A 26,017-nucleotide genomic window follows, 5' to 3' on the forward strand; every position below is an offset into this window, starting at 1 on the left:
ATCCGGATTACCTGTCAGTGTGTGCCCTAGTGTGGGTTGTATGCTGCAGTCTGTAAATAGCGTACTGGAAGCTTACTGTACATAACAACAGCTATTTTCCCTGTTGAAATGCTGGATGGGTACCAAATATTAATGAGTAGGTATATGCAGGGATGTAGTCTTATTGTCGACATTTACAATGCTGACATTCATAATGACACCAAAATGTCGACCGTTATTGAAATTTCAACATTGAACATATTTACATCTGCAGAATGTCGATAAGTTCATAATGTGAAAATGTGAAACGTCGGCATGCGAATTGTGGACTTTCTGCAGGAAACGGACGATTAGGATTCGGTTGCGGCAGTGGAGGGTTTGGGTTAGGCTAACAGGGATAGGGTTAGGCTACAGAAGGGGAGGATTAGGGTTAGGCACTAGGGGAAGGGTTAAGTTGCAGCAGCAGAGGGTTAAGTTAGGCTACGGAAGGGGAGGTTTAGGGTTAGGCACGAGGGGAAGGGTTAGGTTGCAGCAGCGGAGGGTTAAGTTAGGCTACACAAGGGGAGGTTTAGGGTTAGGCACGAGGGGAAGGGTTAGGTTGCAGCAGTGGAGGGTTAAGTTAGGCTACAGAAGGGGAGGTTTAGGGTTAGGCACTAGGGGAAGGGTTAGGTTGAAGCAGCGGAGGCTTAAGTTAGGTTACGGAAGGGGAGGTTTAGGGTTGGGCACTAGGGGAAGGGTTAGAGGTTACCGTACCAGGTAAGTCACCACTAGACCACAAGGGACACTTTGTCGACATTCTAATCATGTCGACATTTCATCGTTGTTGACGTGATAAATGTCGATGTGGTCAATGTCGACATGCCATGTATATCGAAATTACGACCATTTTGATGGTGAATGGTGACAAAATATACTCCACCCACATGCACAGGCTGCTGCACGAGCAGAGGATGATCGCGTCACATGTGAGCCCACAGCACAGCCACCAGAACAGCTCATCTCTATTATGACTGTGCCACAGGGACTGGGAGCTCTAAGGAGAAGGAATCGGACAAGGTTTTGCATCTGATTTTATTTGCAATGATCTCTGTGCATTGATAACGGCTTTGTACATTGCCTTTACACTGTACACAATACATCCATATACAATTTCATAGATCTGTACCCGGAGCACTAACTATGACCATAGCGTGACCATATCTATGGTCTTCTCGTGCCCCCGCAACCATACACAACGTCCAGATTTTCTTATATAAATCATAACGCTATATTGTTATATGCAATACGTTTACTGTCTCTAATACACTGTAATACACAAAAATCTATCAACCTTCAATAATAATTTGACATTCGAATTACACAAGGGAACAGACAGCATAAAGTGAATTAAAACCGTTTTAGTATATTTTTGTGTAATAGGACAGTGAGGCTGAACTATGAAAATATTTGACTCCATATTAATCAGAACTTTGGTTACTGGACCAGGGGTCTCACAGGTTTATCACGGCTTAATGGCACTCAAAGAATCTTTTTCTATTTTGCTGTTGTACAGTATTAGCCTAATCTGGCAATTTCCATATGAATATACTGTATATAAATATAAGCTTATTATTTATTACACTTCTATATTTAATAGCTGTGTAGCTGCGAAGCCTGCTCTTAGAGCTCCCATAATTCCCTTTGTCCTCTCAGCCTTTCACAATGTAATAGCAGGGGGTATATTCATAGTTGCCTACCTTTCAGTTGCTCTTCCCGGGAGAAGCCCGGGTAAGAGAAGCAGCAGGGGGGGGTGACGGGGGCGGGGCCTGTCAAATAGCGTCATTAAGCCCCGCCCCCTTGCGATAAAATTGCCGCGATTGGTTAAAATTTACATAGGGGGCGGGGCCAAACAACGTGATTCATGTAGAATCACGTCTTAAGCCCCGCCCCCTACACGGAGACCCGCGATCGCCGCCAGAATGCTCCTCATTCTGCCCACTTCACTAGGAAGTGGGCAGAATGCGGGAGAAATGCCTACCCTTCCGGGGGTGCGGGGGGTTACCCGAAAAATCGGGAGCCTCCCGCGAAAACCGGGAGGGTAGGCATGTATGGCGTATATTGTTTAATGGCATGAAATGGGTGAGATTGGCATAAAGCTATTATTTTTATTATTAGGCCCATTTAAGCTTTTTTTAATAAAGACATTTTTGATAGAATTATTTTAGTTGAATATTGAGTGCCTTTAAATGACGGTTCCTCTATGTATCATCTCCCTACGTGGCCTCCAATCCAATCAATATAATTGCTGACTTTGGTGTAATACCCATAACCACGCCCACAGCCGATGCCCCAGGACACGAGACCTGTGAGCAACCACTTGTCATTGTTCGGGATGGCAAATGGACCCCCACTGTCCCCCTGACATGAGTCTTGCTGCCGCTGACCTTTAATTTCAGGGAAACCAGCACAGAACATGTTCTCGGTGAACTTCTGCGATCGGGTGTTTTCTGAGGCCCTCGGTTCCATTTGCTTTTTGTCTAAATACTGCTGACATTTGTCCTTCTGTACCACGGGCAACTTCACATAACGCAGTTCATCAGAGACTCTATTTCGCTCCGTCAGCCCAAATCCACTGACATAACCTATATATCCGGATTCATACAAAACCTCTTCGCCGTTTTCTGGGAGACATATGGGGGACACGTTCTCGTTCATAGTGAGGGGATCTTGCAGCTCGATCAGGGCTATGTCATTATCGTGGTTGAGTACAGTGTAGTCGGGGTGCACGTAAACCCCCTTCACGGGTAAAGCGCCTTTTTCAATCAGCTTTTCCGAGTCTATATCGCCGATAAAAATGTGCAGGTCTGCGGCATCATCGCTCTCCTCGGATTTAGAATTCTGCACTCTCAAGACGTGTGCGGCAGTCATCACCCAGCGCTCTCCAATCAGCACGCCACCACCGCCATGCCCGTTTTTCTTCAATAAAACTTGCCACGGAAAGTTACCAGGAGCAGCTTTGTCCCCATTGATGATACGGCTAAGCTGGACCAGAGAATTGTGCGGCTTCCCACAAACTGAGAACACAAAAATGGAGACCATAGTACCACTGAGGGCTCTCTAACCAAAGTAATCACTGTTATACATTTTATCCTCTAGCAGTATATTTACTAAAGTGCAGGTTTTTAGAAGTGGAGATGTTCCCCATAGCAACCAATCAGATTCTACCTAACATTTATCTAGCACCTTATAGAAGATAATTGCTAGAATCTGATTGGTTGCTATGGGCATCATCTCCACCTCTAAAAATCTGCACTGTAGTAAATATACCTCTTACGTTATACATTAAGGCTAACTTGGCCCTCAAGATACCCTAGCAGTCCTGGCTTTTAAAGATAGCCATGCTTAAGCACAGATGACTTAATTAGTATCTGTCAGTTTGATTATACCATCTGTGCACAAGCCTTAGGGGTCTATTTACTAAGCAGTGTTAGGAGACAGAGTGAAAAGTGATAAGTAAGTGATAAGGTGCCAACCAATCAGCTCCCAACTGTCATCTCACAGGCTGCGTTTGAAAAATGACAGTTGGGAGCTGATTGGCTGGCACCTTATCACTTTCTTATCACTTTTCACTCTGTCTCCTAAACACTGCTTAGTAAATAGACTCCTTAATATCCTTAAAACCTGGGGCGGGATGTACTAAGCATCGCATTCACGTTGCGGTACATCCCCCCTGACTTCGGGTACATACCACGGTTCACTACTGCGATTTGTACCAAGAATATCACAAAGATCAGCTCTCCCGATAAGAGCTGTACTTTGCGATGCTGCCGGGCAGAGGGAATTCCGGGTTTAACACCCAGAAACCCCTCTGGTGTCCTTCTGCGCATGCGCAGAAGGCCGCCGGCCGCGGGGGATCATGGAAGGGATCCGATCCCACCCAGCCTGGAGCGTCCTGATAAGAAGCCCATAGGCCTCTATTGGGTAACACCACCTGAAGTGCTTAGTACATTCGGGGAATGGGGTAAAACACCAGAAAACTGCATTTTCGGGGGGTTTAACCACATATTTACCTTTCGGAAATCCCGCCCCTGGACTGTTAAGGTGCATACACAATAGATGATTTTTATTAATGATATCCATATCGTTCATATCATCCAGTGTGTATGCACTGAACGACCAACAATGCACGCTTCTATGGGTCGTTTATGATATCCCCAGTCGGTTCAACATGCAGCTCAATCGGGGGATATCGTTAATGATGCCATGCTGCCGAATGCAACATGTCCCCCACCGTCGTTCGTCATGGCTGGGATTGGTATGTGTACCAATGTCGGCACCCCCGCCGGGTTCCGCCGCAGATGATATCGCCGCATACACATATCGTCTAGTGTGTGTGTGGCATTTAGGTACCTTGAGGACCGAGCTTGAGTACCACTGCAATAAGGAATGACTGAAACCAAACAGAAAATGTCATGCACTGTATAACACGTGAACATTGAGCAATTGCTGCCGGAGTTTATTCACAATTTTGTAAAAAAAAATAATAAATCAAGTTTAATAGGATATTTCCAACTAATGTCTAACAGCAAAAAGCACATCCCACATCTTTTTAGGGCGGGATGTACTAAGCATCATGTCAGACACCTCCTTGCTGCATCTGCGTGATCCAAGCGATGCTACCGAGGTCGCAGCCTAGGATCACCATCGGTCGGTCGCGGTTGTTGTCCCTTCAGCCAGGCTGCGGTAGCTGAAGCGACCGCATCCTGACCGCGTCATGGCAGCTTGCAAGGCCAGGAAGTCTGCGTCTACCAATGCAGACCCTGGCTTTGTCCCTCCGGGAACGCTGCCCAGGAACACCCCCGCTCCACCTCCCAAACGCCGCAGCCTGTCAATGAGGCTGTGGCTGGGAGGTTCTGTGAGCGAACTCGCAAACTCGCAGACGGTGGGCTGCACATGCGCAGTACACAGTCCTCCCACCATCGGAGATATGCGCCAACTATCGGGTTAGCATACATCTCTTAATCGGGCCCTCTTTTTGTGGAGCTGCTGTCCCTAGAAGGTATCCGGCCTTCGAGTAAGATTGACTTTGGGCGGGTGAGGGACGCGCTATTACTAGGTGGTGCTGGGGTAGGGGGGTTGGAAGATGGGGGGAAGGAAAATGTAGGGGTCTATTTACTAAGCAGTGTTAGGAGACAGAGTGAAAAGTGATAAGAAAGTGATAAGGTGCCAGCCAATCAGCTCCCAACTGTCATCTCACAGGCTGTGTTTGAAAAATGACAGTTGGGAGCTGATTGGTTGGCACCTTATCACTTTCTTATCACTTTTCACTCTGTCTTCTAACACTGCTTAGTAAATAGACCCCTTATTCTGTTATGTGAAATGGAACTGCAATTGTACTGTGGGTGCACATAATGCAAATCCGGTTGAAGTAGGGGGGAGGTAGGTTTTCCTATGGCGGTCAGCCCCTCCGTTGTGGTGTGTTCTATGCTGTGTGTGTGTCCGGTGTGACGTGTGTGATTAGTTTATGTAAAAAAAACAGGTTGTGGTGCAGACGAAAATAGTGTTTCATTGGTGGCACCCAATGGTGATGGCAATAACACTACAAATGTACAATCTGGAACACAATCTTCTGCAGATATGGGGGAACTAATACAGGTGGATTATACTAAATAACATTGCAGAAGACAATGTTCTATTAACGCCCCCAGTGATGCCTCAGTGATAGAAGTTTCTGTATTAGCAGAAATGGTGTCGGCACCTGTGATACGTGTCACGTACTTTGGTGCTGTTTTTGGGTGGAGTGTACAGAGAGAGCCGTCTCAGACTCTGGTGTCTTACCCCAGTGGGTCCCGCAGGAGATGTTATAGCCGGTCAGTGCAGTAGATGGTTGTGGCCAGTAGTCTTGGTGTCTTGGGGCGGGATGCAGCAAGCCGAGAAAAGCAGTAAAACCACGAAAAATTCTGGTTTGGCCACATTTCTCATATGCACCAAGCCCCGGTTGTGCGGTGGGTAACCCCATCTTACTGATGGCGTTACTCATATGGGCTTTTATCAGGAGATTGCTAAAAGAGGGATCCAATCGGACCCGGAAGCCCCTCCACCGCAAAGGGCCGCTCTTACCGACAGAGCGATCCTTTGTTACCAACGCCGGCATGAATGCGATGACCGGTGGAATGCACAGAACTGATAACTAGACCATTTCAGGTGGAGTCCTTCAGAAGCACCCTTTAAAAATAGTATAATGGTAGGAGACCACTATACCCCCCAACTGAATGTGTGCTGGACAGATACCAGGTGGTTCTTTTAGGGAATCTCTTTAGCTATAGCAATGGAACTAATGAGGTCTATTTACTGAGCCTTGGAGAGATATAAAGTCATACTGCCGGGAGCCTCCCAAATATCGGGTCCAACTCCCGGCACCCGCAAGACTAGGCAAGTCCCCCGGGAATGGCCGCCCCCCCTGTGCCCGCGGCAAAAGTGGGCGGTCCGGGGGTGCGATGACGTGATTCTCGCTGATTCGCATCATCGTAGCTCCAAACCCTGCCTTCTTATGCCGGTAATGTCGACATTATAAAGCGGGGGGCGGGGCCACAATGACGCGATCGCCTATGCGCGCCCCGCTCCGCCTACCTGAACCTCCCCCACTCCTGAAGGGGGCTGCAGAATTGTCGGTAAGTATGTATAAAGTGGAGGGAGATAAAGTACCAACCTATCAGCTCCTGTCATTTTTCAAACACAGCCTGTAAAGTGAAAGTTAAGAGATGATTAGTTGGTACTTTATACACATTATCGCTCTCCAAGGCTTTAGTACATAGACCCCATAGTTCCATTGTGGTCTATGGGCCTAATTCAGCAGTGCACTGCTGAACGCAGATTCCCGATGATCCTCTCCCCTAAAACTCTTTTTAGGGGAGAGGAGCCGGCTCTGACAGTGCTTATGCAGCTGCCTTGTCTCCTTCCAGCGGGCTCTGTTTGGTATTTGTAGAGCTATGATCCTGCAGCCCTGGAGGTTTCTCTGTGAGCAGCTGGTGTGTGTAGTGCAGGTGCTGGTCTCTCCAGCCGGAGAGAGAGTCTTTTCCTGTGTAGCGTGAAAGTGAGGTCGGGGTTGGCAGGTCCCATTCTCTGTTGTCACAACCAACGCGTTTCAGAGGGAGGGGGTGTCAGTGCGGTCACTGTTTAAATGCACAGTCATCATTTCCTGTATTGTGGTCCCGCCTCTGTGCTTGGCACCTGTGATTGGTGGTTAGTGCTGTCAGCTAATTTGAGGTTGAAAACATGTAATGGGTGGAGGGGCGAGTGTGCAGGGAGGAGGTACAAATAAAAATAAAAAGTTGGGAGAGGGGAGGGGGGAAAAAAAGGGAAAGTTGGAAAACATGTATTTGTCTAGTTATCAGCACTGTGTCTGTACAAGAGTACTAGAAATACATTTACATTTCCCCCACTTCTGCCTCATTTGCATGATTTGCACCCACAGTACAATTGCAGTTTTATTTTGCATAACAGAACACATTTCCCTTCCCCCTATCCCCCACCCCACCCCCACACAGTGATAGTGCGTCCCTCACCCACCCAAAGGTAATCTTCCCGGATCCCCGCATACTCCATTTGGTACATATATAATTGTATGCACATTGATCCCCTCCCTATGCAGGGTCTGCTTAGAGTTCATACTGCAGGGAGTTCTGAATGTATAAATGAATTATTGTAGATTGCTATCCAGCACCAGCACCACCTCTGTAACTTACCACCAGCACCACCTCTGTAACTTACCACCAGCACCACCTCTGTAACTTACCACCAGCACCACCTCTGTAACTTACCACCAGCACCACCTCTGTAACTTACCAGGAACTCAGCAAATGAAAGAAAAGTAACTGATATGATTTAAAAAAATAATTCTATGCCGCCCAGTAAACAATAATGCCCTATGTATATCAGGCTTGCCTACCCTCCCGATTTGGTCGGGAGCCTCCCGAATATCGGGTGCCGCTCCCGACCCCCCGGAAAGGCAGGCAAGCCTCCCGGCTGCCGCATACCCCCCCAGACTACTAGTAAAAAACCCCGGGGGGCCTGATGACGCGATTCGCTGCTTTACAATGCCTTTTTTTCGGCATTGTGAAGAGGGGGCGGGGCCACGATGACGCAATCGGGCGGTCACGCCCCAGCCCCGCCCCCAAAACAGCATCACAGTCCGGCCACGCCCCCCACAGAATGCAGGCATTCAGCTCCCTCCCGGAAGGAGGGAGCTGAATGTCGGCAAGTATGATGTATATATGTATGTATGTACAGTGCATTCGGAATGTATTCACAATGCTTCACTTTTTCCACATTTTGTTATGTTACAGCCTTATTCCAAATGGAATTAATTAATTTTTGTCCTCAAAATTCTACACAGTGGGTCTGATTCAGAGCCGCTCGTAAGCAGCCGCTCGTTCGCTCCGAGCGATGTTCGCACATCTGCGCATGCGTATGGGTTGTAATGATGCGCGAACCAGTCAGTGCGTTCAGAAATCGTGTGCTCGCAAAATAGCGAATGCCTGCTAATTTGAGTGACAGGATGAGGCGTTTGTGGGTAGTAACAGGGGAAGGTGCTTGAAAACGGGGAGTGGAGATCCGAACGCAGGCGCGCCAAACGGTCAAAACGGGCGTTTTAAGGGTGTGCATAATTAACAAAGCAGCGTCATTGACCACGTCACTTGGTTGTCTTTTAATCTGAACTGCTCGCATGATTGCGGTAGGAAAATGCTACCACAAGAATAGCGAGCAGTTCATACGCCGTTCGATGTACTCGATTAATCTAATAAATAGCGGAGATGACGTATGATGCGAGCGGCCAGGGGGCGTCTTTTCAAAATAGCGAGCGCATGTTTCGTTCGCTCGTTCAGACATAGAGGCGTGAACAGACCGCAAAGAGCGAGCGCTTAATTTAAATATCCGGCCCCTTTTTCAGAACGACCGTCCGCAAATAGCGTCCGGCTCTGAATCAGGCCCACAATACCCCATAATGACAACGTGTACAAAGTTTTTTTGGAGATTTTTGCAAATTTAATAAAAAAAAAAACAAACTGAGAAATCACATGTACATGCCATGAAGCTCAAAATTGAGCTCAGATGCATCCTGTTTCCACTGATCATCCTTGAGATGTTCCTACAGCTTAATTGGAATCTACCTATTATACATTCAGTTGTTTGGACATGATTTTGAAAGGCATACACCTGCCACTCTATATAAGGTCCCACATTTGACAGTGCATGTCACAAAACAAACCAAGCATGAAGTCCAAGGAATTGTCTGTAGACCTCTGAGACAGGATTGTCTCAAGGCACAAATCTGGGGCAGGGTACAGAAAAATATCTGCTGCTTTGAAGGTCCCAATGAGCACAGTTGCCTCCATCATCCATAAATGGAAGAAGTTCGGAACCTCCAGGACTCTTCCTAGAGTTGGCCGGCCGTCTAAACTGAGCGATCGTGGGAGAAGGGCCCTAGTCAGGGAGGTGACCAAGAACCCGATGGTCACTCTGTCAGAGCTACAGCATTCCTCTGTGGAGAGAGGAGAACCTTCCAGAAGGACAACCATCTCTGTAGAAATCACCAATCAGGCCTGTATGGTAGAGTGGCCAGACGGAAGCCACTCCTTAGTAAAAAGTACATGGCAGCCCGTCTGGAGTTTGCCAAAATGCACCTGAAGGACTCTCAGACCATGAGAGACAAAGATTGAACTCTTTGGTGTGAATGCCAGGCGTTCTGTTTGGAGGAAACCAGGCACTGCTCATCACCAGGTTAATACCATCCCTACAGTGAAGCATGGTGGTGGCAGCATCATGCTGTGGGGATGTTTTTCAGTGGCAGGAACTGGGAGACTAGTCAGGATAGAAGGAAAGATGAATGCAGCAATGTACAGAGCATACATGCCTACTCTCCCGGGAATCGCGGGAGGCTCCCGATTTTTCGGGTAACCCCCCGCGATCCCGGAAGAGTAGGCATATCTCCCGCATCCCGCCCACTTCCTAGTGAAGTGGGCAGGATGGGGAGATTTTACCTGAAATTATCGGGTCTGTCGGGAAGGGGCGGGGCTAAATTAGGCAAATCGCTTCATTTAGCCCCGCCCCCTCCTCACGGACCCGCGAATCACGGGGGTTTCTGTAAAGGGGGGGCCTAATGCCGTCTATCGTCTGGCCCCGCCCCCCGAAGAGGAGAGCAGCAGGTCCCCTCCTGCTGCTCCCGGAAAGCTGCCCAGCAAAGTAGGTAAGTATGGTACAGAGACATCCTGGATGAAAACCTGTTCCAGAGCGCTCTTGACCTGGGGCAACGGTTTATCTTTCAGCAGGACAACGACCTTAAGCACACAGCCAAGATATCAAAGGACTGGCTTTAGGATAACTCTGTGAATGTCCTTGAGTGGCCCAGCCAGAGCCCAGACTTGAATCCAATTGAACATCTCTGGAGAGATCTGAAAATTGGCTGTGCACCGACACTTCCCATCCAACCTGATAGAGTTGAGAAGTGTTGCAAAGAGGAATGGGCGAAACTACCCAAAGATAGGTGTGCCAAGCTTGTGGCATCATATTCAAAAAGATGTGAGGCTGTAATTGCTGCCGAAGGTGCATCAATAAAGTATTGAGCAAAGGCTGTGAACACTTAACGTATGACCATGTGATTTCTTAGGTTTTTTTTTTTATAAAATTTGCAAAAATCTCAAAAAACTTTTTACACGTTGTATTTATGGGGTATTGGCCCTGATTCAGAACGCTCGCTCTGAACCAGGGCGGACGCTTTTTTTTTTAAAAGCTGGCCTCCTGGCCGCTCACTAAGCTGTGGGTGACCACCCACAGCTTTTGCGAGCGGCCAGGTAATGGTCGCGACCATCGGGCTTGCGACGAGACCCTTGTGGTATGTTCTCGTCTGCCGCAAGCCCAAGTGAGCTTCCGGCTCACTACTGACATCACGGGTGAGGTCAGTAGGGCCGCCCACAAACGGCAGGCGTCCCTTCAGGAACGCCTCCGTTTGTCCAGCCACCCCCCCACCCCGCCTACAAAACGGGACGAGCTGTCGATCAACATCGACACCCGCCCCGTTTATAGTGAGCCCCAGAGCGAGTGCATTTCTCACTCACTCCGGGGCTTGCACGCCGCGCGTGCGCAATGCCCCACCATTGACCCGCTTGTGAGAGCATAGCGCTTGCGAGCGGGTCTGAATCAGGCCCTTTGTGTGTAGAATTTTGAGGACAAAAATTTATTTATTTTATTTTGGAATAAGGCTGTAACATAACAAAAAGTGAAGCGCTGTGAATACTTTCTGGATGCACTGTATGTATGTATGTATAATACATCTTTGGGAGCTTCCTCAAAAACACTTTTAGAGCATCCAGTTCCCATGAGATTGAATTGGAGCGGTGTTAACTTTTTTTTTTTGTGTTTGTCTGGTCCTTTAAATAAGAATTTGGAAACTAATATTATTACATTACATGGAAGATCCAAGGGGAGTGAAACAGCAGCCTACAAATTATTATTAGTTGTAATGGGAGAGCAAAAATGGCTACTGAGTCATGTTTATTCATTGTCTTTATAGTATGTGTGTGTCAGGCATGAAATGGTACAGCAATGTGGAAACTAGCTACGCCATAAATCCTCAAGGCATTGTCTTTAGGTATATACGCGTTTGTTAGGTTAATAGAGAGTTCTTATCAATATTTAACCAATACATTTGTTTGAAATAGGTTTATACCCATATTTGTAAGTGGTGGTTGGGCCCGACAGCAGGATAGTATAAGATAAACTAAATGACTGTATAGGAGTGGAGAGGGTTAAACCTCCTAGGCTGGGGGCGGACCGGAGTGGGGAATCATGTGACAAGTAGGGCCAATGGGTTTTTAGGGTGGTAGGGTTTTAGCAGGGATATCAGAGTTTGTTGGAGGCGGAGTCAGCCTCTTTTGTTCCTGTCTTCCCACCCTCCCTCCCTAAATTTTACGTTATGGGCTCTTTTTGATTTGGGTTTGGTGATTGTTTCGTTGGCTATTTTAGGCGGGAAAGAACGGCAGGTTACCTATTAGCACTGTGAATATTTGTTTACACATTGTTTTGCTCACCTTCGTTGACTCTTAAAGTCTGCTGGACCACCCTGCCGGGGGCAGCATCATCACCTTACCGGGTGGGTAGTCAAGGTAGAAGGCTTGAGCGTATTGGCTTGTGGTTAGAGTGTTTATAGTGTTAGGCTTGGGCTGTTGTTAGCCGTTCTTTCTTTGCCACCATATTTAAATTAATCTAATTAATATAGTAACTAATTCATTATCTGTTTTTAAATAAATAGCTAACAAATTCTGCCAAATACAAGTCTCCGTGTCTTTATTTCAATTGAGTATGTGTTATCGTCACTGATTCGCACACACTGGTCAATCCTCAGACGATGGGAGGTTTAATGTTTAGGACAAAAGAGATTCCAGCATCCTTTGCTTTTGCCTGGACCTGATCTGAAGTCGGTGACCAGGAATTGTTATCTTTGAAATCCAGCTCCATTTATGGGGATTGAGGCTCCTGGATCCAGTGTCTGACAAAACATATCCCCAAGCTACGTAATGTATTATATTCATATGTTGTTATTTGGTAATGAATAACATTTTTCTAAGATATTAGTTTGTGTGGCTTAATTAACTCTTGTTTCCAAGGACCTTATCTTGTTCCACCAAGAACATTAGTGTTAGTTGTTTAATTATTCTCCTACGCCTCTTCTCCTACCAAGCAACGTACCTGGCACACATATTGGTATTTGACGTCCCCCGTTTTCATCCTTCCACACTCGATCCTCTGAACAAGTGAACGTAGCTGAAAATGACACGAGCATTATTACTGTACAGGTAACACTAGTACTAGACTGTATTAGACTTTCTAAACAATTAATGTTGGAATTTACTTTCCAATGGTCTTTGTATAGAATAGAAATATGCAACGTATGATAAAGTGAAATTTGAATAAATTCTTTTTTTCTTAATGCATATAGGCCCTCATTCAGAGCCACTCGCTAGCGGCAGTACGCTTGTTCCGAGCGATGTTCGCACATCTGCGCATGCGTACGGATCGTTATACGCATGCGCGAACCAGTCAGTGCGGCCGAAATTCATGTGCTCGCAATATAGCGAATGCCTGCTATTTTGAGTGACAGAATGAGGCGTATGTGGGTGGTAACAGGGGAAGGTGCTTGAAAATGGGGAGTGGAGATCCGAATGCAGGCGTGCTTAAAGGTCAAAACGGGCGTTTAATGGGTGTGCATAATTAATACCGCAGCGTCATTGACCACGTCACTGGGTTATTTTATAGCCAGAACTGCTCGCAAGATTGTGGTAGCAAAAACCAACCACAGGAATTGCGAGCAGTTCATACGCTGGTCGATGTACTCGATTAATCTAATAAATAGCGGACATGACGTATGGTGCGAGCGGCCAGGGGGCGTTTTTAACAAATAAACGAGCGTATGTTTTGCTCGCTCGTTCAAACTTAGAGGTGTGAACAGACTGCAATTTGCGAACGGATCATTTGAATAGCCACCCCTTGTTTTTGAACGAACGACCGCAAATAGCGAACGGCTCTGAATCAGGCCCATAATGTGTTGCTTTATGTAAATATATTTATGACTTACTTTCCTAAAGGGTAACTTCCTTTAATATAGTTTTTTGTTAAGTTCAGTGGGTGCAATAATTCAATGTCATTATTTTTTGTCTGACAGAAGTAGGAATTTTGCCTTATTAAAACAGGTTATAAGACAAGATACCCGTTTTCTGCATTTAATAAGTAAAGTTCAAGTAGTTGAGGATGAATGTGAGATATAGGAGTAGTCAAATATGGCTTGGAGTTGAAATGTCAGCCTCCAATATTAATTCATAGTTCAAATTATCAAGATAAACTGTAACCATTCACTTGAAGTTATGGACATACAGACCAATCATGATGCAATAATTTAATGTAATACTGACATGTATACTATGTATTGCCTCTTTTCCTTCCCTTTTTTGTATAACACATGGGGGCCTGATTTAGGGCCGTACTCAAAGCCTATGGTCAGGTCAGACCTGCTGCAAAGGACGCCGGGCAAAAGGGGGCGGAGCCAGCGCCGGTTGCCGGACAGAGAGCAGCTAAGTATGCAGCTTCCCTGCTCTGTTCGGTTTGCAGTAAAGATTACGCCATCCTCAGATGGCGAATTTGTATGCAGCAGAGGAACGGAAAGATGAGCTTTCTGTGCTTTTATGAATCACACTCAAAAGTATGGTGATGCGATTCATACACAAAACTGGGGTGCCGCTGGAGAAGGAAGAACTTTCTACACAGTAACCTGCTGTATGAATTGCTGAAAGCAGTGAAAAGCTAAACAGAACTTTTCACTGCTCTATAAATAGACCCCACAGTGTGGAATGGGTGTGAGAGAATTTTCTTACTTCAATGTAAGCCGCATATCAGGGACAAGGACAGGGTGTGAGATCCAACTTTGTTTTCATCAAATCATTAATATTTTGGGGGATTCTTTATCAAATATGAGGAAGCAGAAAGCAGAGTAAACTGTCTCCAAAAATGCTTGTAAAAAAGCTCCAAATTCTATTTAAAAAAATGCATTGCAGTTTATAACCAAAAATAGTAATAGTATTTTATTAGAAATAATGGAGCAGAACCGGTGGTCTATATTTTTAAATTGCGATGATAATTGATTCTTTTATTGCAGCAATAAGAGTCAATAGCAAAATAGCTTAATCGACGCAATCAGGGCCCCGTAGAGTTAATTTGATTTCATTTAATGACCGTTTACCTTCCCCTGATGTAATACAATTCACTATTACCTATATGTGCACACTCTATGGGGCATATGCAATTATTTGTGATGCGTGGCTGCAAAACGATGATACCTACCGTACGGTAGCCCAATATTACTCATTTTACCGCGCAGCCCTACGGAGGTGCTAGGTAAAATGAATGGTGCAGCTATCGCGTTGTGCCGCCATTACTAGCGTTGACACATCTCTATTATCACAAATAATCGGAATAATTGAATTGCCCTCTGTAAGTGATACATTCAGTGTATGTAACAAGGAGGATGTATACGAGTATCTCCTGTTCATGAAAAATCTACGTACAAATACCATGATCACCACTCCCCGAATGCAGCCGTATACGTACCACTTCCTGTATGGGTCACCATTTTGTAGAATGGCTCAGTACAGTTGTAGGTAATGGTGGACAGGTACGTCAGTTTGTCGGGCTCGGTCAGGAAAGTGTGCCAACCATTACGCAGCGCCCGTGGGCTCTCACAGCTCACAACTGCAAAGAAGAGAAAGCACATATGTTCAGTAACAAAGGGATAACACGTTTATAATACAATTCTATATAATAATCTCCCAAGGTCCGTCCCATCTTTAACATGCAATGCGCAATGGAAGCGTGCGCCGCCCCTCAAACGTCTTCCACTGCGCAAAGGATGGGACAGACCTTAACCGGAGGACTGTTAGGGGTGGGAAGGGGTAAATACATAAAGTGGGGGGAAGCGAAACAGAGAAGCAGACGGGGCTGGACAGGCTGGGGGAGTGGCATGAGAATGGGCGGGGTTATTCAGAGTGGGGGCGGAGCAGCTGGTCAGCCGAGGTCCTTTTACTAGTAACATAATAAAGTTTACCTTTCGCCAATTTTTTCTTTACCAATGTCCAAACTTTTTGTTGTCCCCAGATGCTTTGAAAATCTCTATTGTGCCATTATCATTTTTTTTTTTTTTAAAGAAAATCCCTGTTAATGTCCATGATTTTTGTTTTATTCCAATTACACACATATGGTCTAATTTAAAGGTATACAAACTGGCACGACTGAGGTTTCCTGGTGCAGAATTCTCACACGACTTTCATCCGTATTTTGCACATATCAATAGAATGGCGCGGCCAGTAACACCCGTGGTGGCCATCTTGGCAAAGGTTGCTGGGCTGCTTCAGTGAAGGAGAGCACTCCCTCCCAACACTCTGGAGGACACAGGAAACCAGCATAGAGATTATCGAAGTGGTGTAGCAAGAGAAGAAGTCTTAGTCTGTCTGCAGCACTTGGGATGGATTGAAGTGAGGATAGATCGGTGAGGCGTCGGCCAGTTATGAGGAGGTAGCAAAACTGGAGATGATGAGAGAGGATAATAGTTTTGGTAGCCCCTTGGGCCTGGAAAAAGGTCTAGTGTGGCAATATTCTAACGTGGAAGAAACAGGACTCGGGAGAGAGACTAGGGGGTAAATTTACTAAAGTGAGTTTTTTAAAGAGTTTTTAGAAGTGAGTTTTAGAAGAGATGTTGCCCATAGCAACCAATCAGATTCTAGCTATTATCTTCTAGAAGGTGCTAGTTAAATGTTAAGTATATATATTTAGGATGATAGTCCATCAAGTGTTATTGGCCTCCTCTTATTATTTGTGTTTATGTATGTGTACGCATACCCAAACATATATGTACTATTATTGTATGCATTATTTATATATATATATATATATATATATATATTTTTATATTTTATTTATTTATTTATTTCATTGAATTATTTGTTATATCTATATTCATTTTTTATTAATCAGGATTATTATATATATGTCCATTGGTCTCATACCCATTCCTCATGATTATAGCCATATTCCCTATTTCTTATTGTTATAGCTATATTATTAGGCTGTTCATATTTTAGTCAACTGCTACATTCCTGTCTTCTTTTAGTTAATTTTTGATAATACCTGCATCCAATTTACAGTAATTGTTAGGTGTATATAAAACAACTTCAAACCTCTATGGAGACTAGATGCCTTCTGATGAAACCGGGAATTTTCAAGCCCGGAGAAACGCGTCGAAGGATCTCCCCAACCTGGGCACGGATACTTTTGGTCATTCTCCCTTTACCTGCATATACATCCACATGCAGGGAGAGTCAGCTGAGAGAACGCTCGTTACCACTTTGCCGGAAAGGATACCTACACCCACGTAGCACCTAGCCTGTTTAGCCAGACGGGGATTGCATAGCCGCTATGCAGGTCATCAGCGGCTCCCGTCACCACACTCAGAAACAGCCACGCCGGTGTGGTGCGCCTGGTCCCTGCTTGGAACGGATCCCGGTGCACTCCAGATACTAGCCTGACGCTACCTACACAGTGTGAGTACTGGCTACATCATTCATTACAGGTGATTACAGTTCTCCGGTCATTTGGATTCTCCTTTTGGCAATATTGTTTCCAACGTTCTTGCTGACATTATACTACCACAGTCTGATACATACAGAGCTTGTTTGTGGACATTATCATTACTGGACCCTGAAGTGGTCCTATGTTATAACAATTTCACCTTCCATCTGCTCGTCCACACCATATCACCGTATCAGTGTAGAAACTTGAATTTTATGTATTTTATGTATCAACTGTTTAATCTTTACAATAAATCATCTGCATTTATCAGTGTGGTCACTTGATTAAACCAGCGCTCCACTCCACTTTTTTCTATTGTCCTAGTCAGCAGGTGCAGAACCTGCATGTGTGAGCTGCTCCGTTTATTCAAGGGGTTATTTTCTGGCTGGCAGCGCACCTTGTTGCATTTTCTACATGTTAAGTAGAATCTGATTGGTTGCTATGGGCAACATCACTTCTAAAACTCATTTCTGAAAACTCTCACTTTAGTAAATTTACCCCTAGGTGTGCATAATTAAGCAGATAACTTGTAGCGTCAAGGTAGCCGACTGACTAAGGAAGATTTGAGGGGAGGGGGTGGCTCTGGGAGCATGGAGGATAATAAGCTCTGTTTTGTACATGTTGGACTTTCGATAGCATTGGGACATCCGTGTGGAGATAGCAGACAGACAGTTGGTTACAATGATAGCACAATAGGGAAAAGTCAGGGGAGGAGGAGAGGTATATTTGGTAGCACCGAAGGTCAAATAAGGCAATAAGATCCCCAAGAGGAGAGGTGTATAGCGATGAAAGCAGAGGGCCAATAACAGAGCTTTGCGGGATGCCAACAGATAGTGAGAGCGGAGGGGAAGATGTGCCGGGCCATATGTAGAGACAATAAGGCAGCGGTTGAAGAGGTTGGAAGTCATCCAGCAAAGAACTGCCACGGAGGCCAATGGAGCAGAAAGTGATCAACAGTGCCATAAGCAGCAGAGAGGTCTGGGGAAGATGAGTATTATTTAGTCATTATTGATCACTTGGGTGAGCGCAGCCTCAGTGGAATGTTGGGGGTGGAAACCTGATTGCAGAGAGTCAGAGCTGTATCGGAGCACTGTGTGGTATGCAATTGTTGTGGATAACGCCGGTATGTACCTACAAATGCAATTAAAATCACAAAGGACTGCTCTCCCGATAAGATCTGTCCTTGTGTGATAGAGGGAAGTCCCAGTTTATGACCCAGAAGTCCCTCTGCACATGCGTCATATGACGCTCGCTACGGGGGACACTAGGAGGGATCTGATTGGATGCCTCTCAGAGCAAAATGCAAAGAGAAGCCCATAGGCTTCTATTGGGCAACACCACATGGTGCTGCTCGCCGGGTCCAAGCTCTGGAATGTAACACATTCCGGAGCTTGATACATATGGAAAATGCGTCCAAATTCCGAAAACATCAGTTTTCGCATTTTTGCCCGCAGTTTCCTTTTAATATATCCCGCCCTATGGCTGAGATGTATCAAAGTTACTTTGTGGTAAAATCTGAGAAAACTGCCATTTTCTAAGGTTTCCCAGTCACTTTAGGGTCCTCTGTTGTACCTTCAGGGTCTGCAGCAGAAATCTACATTATTTCCCTTGGCACAAAAACCCCCCTAATGTAGGTTCCTATTGGGCTGTGATCTGGCCAAATGCATCAAACTCCGCAAAGGCGTAACTTCCAGAAACTTGGCCCCGATGGCTAACATAACGTTATGACGGTATTAGAGAATAGAGCCTCTTGGCTACAACAACGCAAATTGGGCCCTAGAGGGATCCGATAGTGACCACTAGTGAATGCTCAGCCCAAAGGCCACGCATTTACATTACATCAGCCGGGTCAGAAATCCAGGAGGGACGACTTCGTCAGATGTCATGCAGGATTTTAATGCAAAATCCTGTCAGACTTAAAGGCAAGTGATTCCGCAATGATGTACACTGGTGATTGCATAATAAATACAATCATTAATACATCTTTCCATACATGTGGTGACTGGGGCTGCACTGTCTACGCCTGAAGAGAGAGTGTTGATAAAGAAAGAGACAGCCTGATCAGGATAGACAGCACCTACATAACTGTTACTATAAGTGTTTTATCTCATCACTTATAGGCAGGGCCAGCTCCAGGGGTCAGAGCACCCTGTGCCGGCCCATCAGAAAGCGCCCTTTCAACAAATTTGGGGGCGTGGCCTAATTACCATAGGCCACGCCCCCTATGTGACGTTATTTAGATGTGTGCCCGCATGGTACGCCTCCAAATAACGTCAGGCTGGGGGTAAAGCCCAGCACTCCGTCACTGGCTGGGCTTCCCCCAGCCTTCTCCCGTCAGTGAATGGATGCCGCACGCCATTCACACTCCGGGGGTCCGGCCCTGCCGCACAGCTGCGGCGGTGGGGGTCCCCAACCTCCCGATTAGACCACCCGCGGGCCACTTCAGCCCGCGGGTGGAGCAGCGAGTACTGTCCCGCTGAAATCGGGATGCTGGGGAAGGGTCTGCCCTCTAGGGGTGGCGCCCTTGTGCGACCGCACTGGTCGAACACCCCTAGAGCCGGCCCTGCTTATAGGGAAGTATAGGGTGAACTTCACGGAATGAGCAAAGTTCAGGTCACATAGTTGTCCCAATTTAATCACATCAAAGTATTGGAAGCCCTGTACGTATTTGTACATTACTATCCATTGTAGATTGCATGGCATGGATTCCTCACTGATGTACATGAGGACGCCTTACTTTCACAGTGGGGCATCTGGCGATGCCAGGCGCCATCCTTCCGGCAGAGGGAGGTGAAAGTGCGCAGTTCGTTGCCATCCTGCGGAAGAAAGAGTTATTTTATAAAATGACTTTAGAAGTGTATGCAGTGTTTAATTTCCCATATATAACAGATCGCTCGTCTTACAACTAGTGGAAGCACGAGAGTCCAATTCCTGCGACTGCAGAAGATCAAGAACTACCGTCCACCGATAGAACCAGTAACAGCTGCTTTACCAGACATGAAACAAGTACTTTGAAAAAGAATATGGTCTGCACTGATTTTCCAAAAGGAACAATAATGTAGGAAAACCTTGTGTTCAATGCAGAACGTGTTATTTCATGGACAATGGGGGTGATGCAGCAGTGGATGGAATTGCAAAGCTGCACGCAGGCTATAATATATATATATATATATATATATATAATGTATGCATGCAGGCAGCTTTGCAATTCCATCCTTGCTAATATGCATATATAGAAGGAGGTGTATGATACCCCCTGTATGACACCCCCTGCTGCATTTGCGATCCCAGCACTGCAACAGAGTTCTCAGGCTAGTGTCACCATCGCAACCAACCGTTGCCAGCCAGCTGAGTAAGGCGAGGCAAGGAAACTCCGTCCATCGGCGCTGTCCCTGGCCTTGCCACTCCCGGAAAACAGGGCGGACATGCCCCGTTTCTGGGAACACCGGCCGCCTTCGCCCCCGCGCTGCCCTTAAAATGCCTCTGTTTTTTAATCAGGCAGAGGCATCAAAGGGGCTGCGTGCGATTACGCAGGACCCATTCTCATTGTAGAATGGGTCCTGTGCACGCGCAGATTCCACATAATCGGGAATCAGCCCTAATATTTGCAGTTATAATCTTTTTAACCCACTGAGAAGCTAATTCGAGCTTTAATTATCTTGGTGTCTAAGGGCTTGATTCACTACAGAACACAACTGCGAATGCATTAGCGATTATGCACACAGTTCAACAGCGATAGTACGCTAATCCACTACGATCGGAATGCAATCTCGGCACAACATAAGGACGCCCACTTTACCTTACACACATCCGTAATGTCTAGCAAGACTGTGAAACCATCGGTACGATAAAGTACCATCGCAGCCTCACGCACACTTGCACAAGCTCTGACCTTACTCAGGAATTGCTAACTTCCATGCATGCTATTAGGCCTCAGGCTGCATAGGGCATTGCAGTGGATAATATATGTACGCCCCCGCAACGGCATTGCAAAGCACTGGCACACCTGCGTTTCGCCGCCCCCCACCTGTCACCACCCACAAACGGCACTTCCTGTCAATCACTCTGTGATGGGTCTGCGTAGTCATTGTGATCGCAGTTCCGATCGCAATAGCTAGTTCACGCACATGCACTGCCATGCATGCGCGGTACGCATCAATCGGCTGATTGCGTGCGTATTAGAAACTGCATTCCTTGCTGAATCAGGCCCTAAGGCAGTTGCCTGGCAGCAGAGATAACCACCAATAACAGCGCATAATAGAGCAGAAGCCTGATTCAGAGTTTACGCTAATGCCATCGCAGCTGCGAGTTTGTACACAACTGCGATGCGAAAATATGCTAATGCTGCAGCCGCTGTATGGAGACGCCCACCTGCGGCTTTGCCAATCCAAGCATCTGCGTAATATGATGCAGCATCTGCAGAGAAAGATGCAGAATCGTTCAGAGATCACGTGACTGTTGCAGTCCTGAGTGAGTCTATGGTCCTGCAGAATGGCCGCGGGAATTAGGACGCCGGGGCCATAATTCTTGCGTACGAGATAGCAGTCCCAGGGTGAGACATCAAAAAATGGTCGCCACTTCTCGTTACCTCCCCCAAACTCTTTATTCATGTCTTGTTTTCAATGAGGTTGACTCCCTCATTCAACCGTATAGAGATTGATAAGTGATTGTAACTCTGCAGCGCCTGGATTTTTTTGTTTTGTGATCTCCCCGAAACACTCCATGACAGTCAATCACCCTGGAAATAAATACCACGAGTGAGTACGGTAATGGTCCTTGACGCACGCACACGGTTTACTGATAATCGCTAAAAATCCGTAATCATCAGAACAGAGTACAACTCTGAATCAGGCCCATAGATATCGCCACTTCTCTGCCCGTGTGTTTGTAGTATAGCACGTGTACATATGTTCATCTTTAGCACCAGTAATGAAGATCCAGCTTTCAGAGGGCCTCATTCAGCAAGGATCGCAACTGCAATTACGCACGCAATCGTCCGACTGTTGTGTTCTGCATCACAGTGACCACGCAGACCCATCGCAGAGTTCTTGACAGGAAGTGCCGTTTGGGGGTGGTCACAGGGGGGGGGGGGAGGTTGGCGAAACGCAGGTGTGTCAGTGTGTTTGAACAGCGTGCATAAATTAGCCACTGCGATGCCATACGCAGCCTGAGTACTCACTGCATGCGATGAAGTTAGCAGGTCAGAGCCTGTGCAAGTGTGCGTGAGGCTTCGATGGTACTCGCCTGGTTTCGCAGTCTTGCTAAACATTACGGATGTGTGTAAGGTAAGGGGGGCGTCCTTATGTTGTGCTGCGACGGCACAGCGATCGCAATGGATTAGCGTATCATCACAGCCAGACTGCGTGCGTTATCACAGCCGCCATCACAGTTGCGATACTTGCTGAATCAGGCCCAGAGTGTAGATAAACTACTGGTGATTAAACAGACAGTACTCCCCAACAATGGACATTAGGAAAATCAGGACAACCCCCACCCAACTACAGGTTATCAAGGCCACACCTCAATTCTCTAAGCCTGCCCTTTGCGAGTGCTGTGATTTTTGAGGGCCTTATTCCAAACAGGTCTTGTGGCTGGTATAGAGAAATAGCTAAGTTTCCATATGTAATGTATTAAAACCCTGCAGGATCTTCCTCTATACAAGATAAACATTCTGACTGTATCAACATCAAATGCTGGAACACTGTGGCTAACAAGGTATACAGACCACCCCACCCACCAGGTCAGATACCATGACTGGGCTTCAAATCTCTGCAAGGAACTTCCGCTATAGAGGTTTGAAGTCCCCTGATGTCAGGGTGAATTATGTTGCGGTGATCCTTTTACTATGTATATATACTGAATTGCATGAGTTTATATACTTGCCTGAATTAGCCTTCATATTATACAGTATGTGTTCCTATGCTGGCTTGTATGCATGAGAGCTTGTATCTCATCCTATCCAGACATCCATGAATTTGCAAATTATAGTAGCTGGATCTCCATGAGGCCTTTCGAGACCTCCTTACGTTTCATTCTGGTCGTATCAAGACCTTTCAGAGTTTATATGTCGTTCTCTGAAGACCTCCAGAAGTTTGTATATAGATAGATAAATCAAGACCTACTAATATTGACCTCTATTGGTTTAAATTTGGTCATACTGAGCTGAAATGGTTTGGTGGATCCTACAATGACCTTAGTGTGACTGCATTTGGTCTCTCTATAGCTCATTTTCTAACAATGAAGCTAGGTGCAAAATCTGCATTGGAGGACAGCAACTAATAAATAATTCTCGTGTAGTCTAGTGCAAGTCAGACAATGAAAGCACATGTCCAATTGGTTGCAATGGTTTTGTGTAAGTTCCTAAATGAGTTCTCCTGGCGGTTTATACTCACACGTCATGTCTGGTCACACTTACCTCTATCAGTCTGTATCCTGTCCGACAGGACACTACAATGTAATCACGCATTTTGTATTCACTCAGCTTGGGACTAATGATGGAGAATTCATCCAGGGCGACGGGGTATGGACACTTCACAGCTGAGAAGCAAGAATGAGACTGGCAAAGTTACAAGATTCCAGCAACCCAGTACCCCAGTCACTCCTAATTATACATTATATAACACTGTGGTGAAAGTTTCCCAGATATACAGACAGACAGACAAGGCCCATTACAGTGATGGCTACATTTGGCGCTCATCCCAAGTGATGGAGCTTCTCACCTTCTGATGTGAAGTGCAGCTTCCACCCTCTGCTGTCTCCGGAGTCGTCAGTCTGGAATACTATATCCACCTCGTTACTCTGTGTCATGACGTTTCCTGGCGAGCGGCGCCCACAGTAACTATTTAGCAGTGAGCCGCCTGCAAAGATCTGACAACACACATATAAGAAATTTGTTATGTAGGCCTAATTGAAGCAATGTTAATCTACACTAATATAATAAGAACGCTGTGTCTCTCTGTTTGTTCCAAGTTGGTACAACAACTATTGAACCGATTTTTGTGAAAACTGCATCAAAACTCCTAGAAATAACCTGCACTTTGTTTCATCTCGATCTGTCAAGTTAAAGCTGAGCAATAACAAAAAGCAAAAATTTATAGGCATCATCAATACAAGAGACAGGTGCGGCACCATGCACATGGCCGGTTAGCATCACCCAAGATTCCGTCCTCTACAACTCTTCCCTCTGCGAGCTTATCAGCTCTCCAATGTCACCTTTATGCTGACAAGACAAAAATGTACCACTCCTCCCCCTCACCTCTCCCCTTCTGTCCTCTCCACCTGTCACCTGTTGCATAAACTCATGAATGCCCCATTGATTTGTTAAACTCAACCTCCCTAAAACCGAAGTACTATAGGTATCTTCCCCCTCTCCTTTTATGTTGACAATGCCTCCTCCTCTGTCCCTAAGGTCATCTTCTGGTTGTCATCTGAGATTCTGCCCTCAGTGCACCCCCACATTCACTTAATCTCCCAATCCTTTCACTACCACCTCCATATCATTTCCAGGATCAGGTCATTTCTCACCCTGAGAGCCTCTAAAACTCTCATCCATGTCCCAATCCCCTATCACCAGCCTACCCACCGACCACATAGCCTCCCCTTGACTCCATCCTTATCAATGCTGCCCACCTTATTTACCTGTCTCATGGCTCCCCCTCCCCCAATGCCATTTGCTGCAATAGCTTCCTGTCCCATACAGAATGATATTAAAAATTTCACTCACTCACATACAAAGTCCTCATCCACTCTCCTCCTCCCTACATCTCCAGACTTACTTCCACACACACCCTCCCGTCTTCTTCACTCTGCCAATAACAGTTGCCTGTCCTTCCCATACCCACCTCTAGGATTTTTCCCATGCTGCTTCCAACCTCAGTCAGACATTCATTCAGCCTTCCAGCCATCAAATGTGCTCTCAAAACTCAACTCTTCATTCTAGCCAATTACCAATCCTCCTAAATCTCCAGCTTCTGCACTACCTAGCGCCGGCAAGATAAGTGCTAGATTTAAACGGCAATTCATTTTAAGCCAAAACCAACCTGTTTTGTCTTAATACGAATTGCTGCTTTAAATCTAGTGGGTATCTTGCCGGATTATTGCCGGTGCCAGCGAATGGCAGACTATTACATTTGGGCCTGAAGTATAGCTCTTCTCCATGGGCACAGACCAGTGAATCTTTCCTATGAAGCAAGGACATCACCTTCAATGTATCATAAGGACATAAAGCTCGGGGATGGTCATCAATCTCAAAGGTCTTCTGGAAGCTGAGTGAGATGAGGAGACCTTTCTCCAGACGGATGCTGTACGTGCAGTTGAGGTCAGCTGGGTATGGCTGGGGGTACCCTGGGCTGGAGATGAATCCGGTCTCCTCTGTAAACAACTCATTGCTACATTCCACTGGAAATAGGAACAAGAAGTCACTTTGTCACCACTTGTCAATCACTGTCCATCATTAGAAGATGCTGTGTGAGAAGAATCTAGAACTAACCTTTGCAGGACCGCTGGTCGCTCTGCAGCTTGTACCCTGAGAGACACGAGCAGAAATACCCTCCTACATAGTTGTGACATGTGTGCTGGCATGGCGGTGTCCAGGTGACGCTGTTATCATTCTCGACAGCACATTCGTCATTGTCTGAGGTAGAGACGAGAGTGAATGTCATATGGGTGATAGAGTAGAGAGACAGACAGAGGTGAGGGGAGTGGGGGACATAGGAGATGGGTGTCTAGGGTGTCAGTGGGTATAAAGTACAATAAATAGTTTTTAAACAGAAACCTGTAGAGTATTGTTTAGTACATACCTTCATGCGACACTTAAAAGGAATTTTTGTCTTAATTCTGTGTACTTCAGCAAGGTTATTATATCAGTTTGCTTAGTTTTGTTGCCCTTGAA

The 26,017-nt window shown here is 46.1% G+C and overlaps 1 protein-coding gene across 2 annotated transcripts in view; it reads right to left on the minus strand.

Moving 5' to 3' along the window:
* Window positions 1–1,022: 1,022 nt before the first annotated feature.
* Window positions 1,023–26,017, minus strand: part of C1R (complement C1r) — a 33,378-nt gene continuing 8,383 nt past the window's right edge. For both annotated transcript variants that reach the window (XM_088456072.1, XM_088456073.1), the window contains 8 exons: window positions 25,616–25,759; window positions 25,328–25,524; window positions 23,847–23,994; window positions 23,543–23,664; window positions 19,865–19,943; window positions 15,115–15,255; window positions 12,703–12,777; window positions 1,023–3,032 (listed from right to left, as the gene is read on the minus strand). In XM_088456072.1, coding sequence (XP_088312198.1) covers window positions 2,224–3,032; window positions 12,703–12,777; window positions 15,115–15,255; window positions 19,865–19,943; window positions 23,543–23,664; window positions 23,847–23,994; window positions 25,328–25,524; window positions 25,616–25,759 — 1,715 coding nt within the window. In that variant the 3' untranslated portion in view covers window positions 1,023–2,223. The remainder of the gene's footprint in view (window positions 3,033–12,702; window positions 12,778–15,114; window positions 15,256–19,864; window positions 19,944–23,542; window positions 23,665–23,846; window positions 23,995–25,327; window positions 25,525–25,615; window positions 25,760–26,017) is intronic.

The sequence above is a fragment of the Taudactylus pleione genome, unplaced genomic scaffold, assembly GCF_031769625.1.
Source record: "Taudactylus pleione unplaced genomic scaffold, aTauple2 ptg000685l, whole genome shotgun sequence".
In the NCBI taxonomy this organism is placed as follows: Eukaryota; Metazoa; Chordata; class Amphibia; order Anura; family Myobatrachidae; genus Taudactylus; species Taudactylus pleione.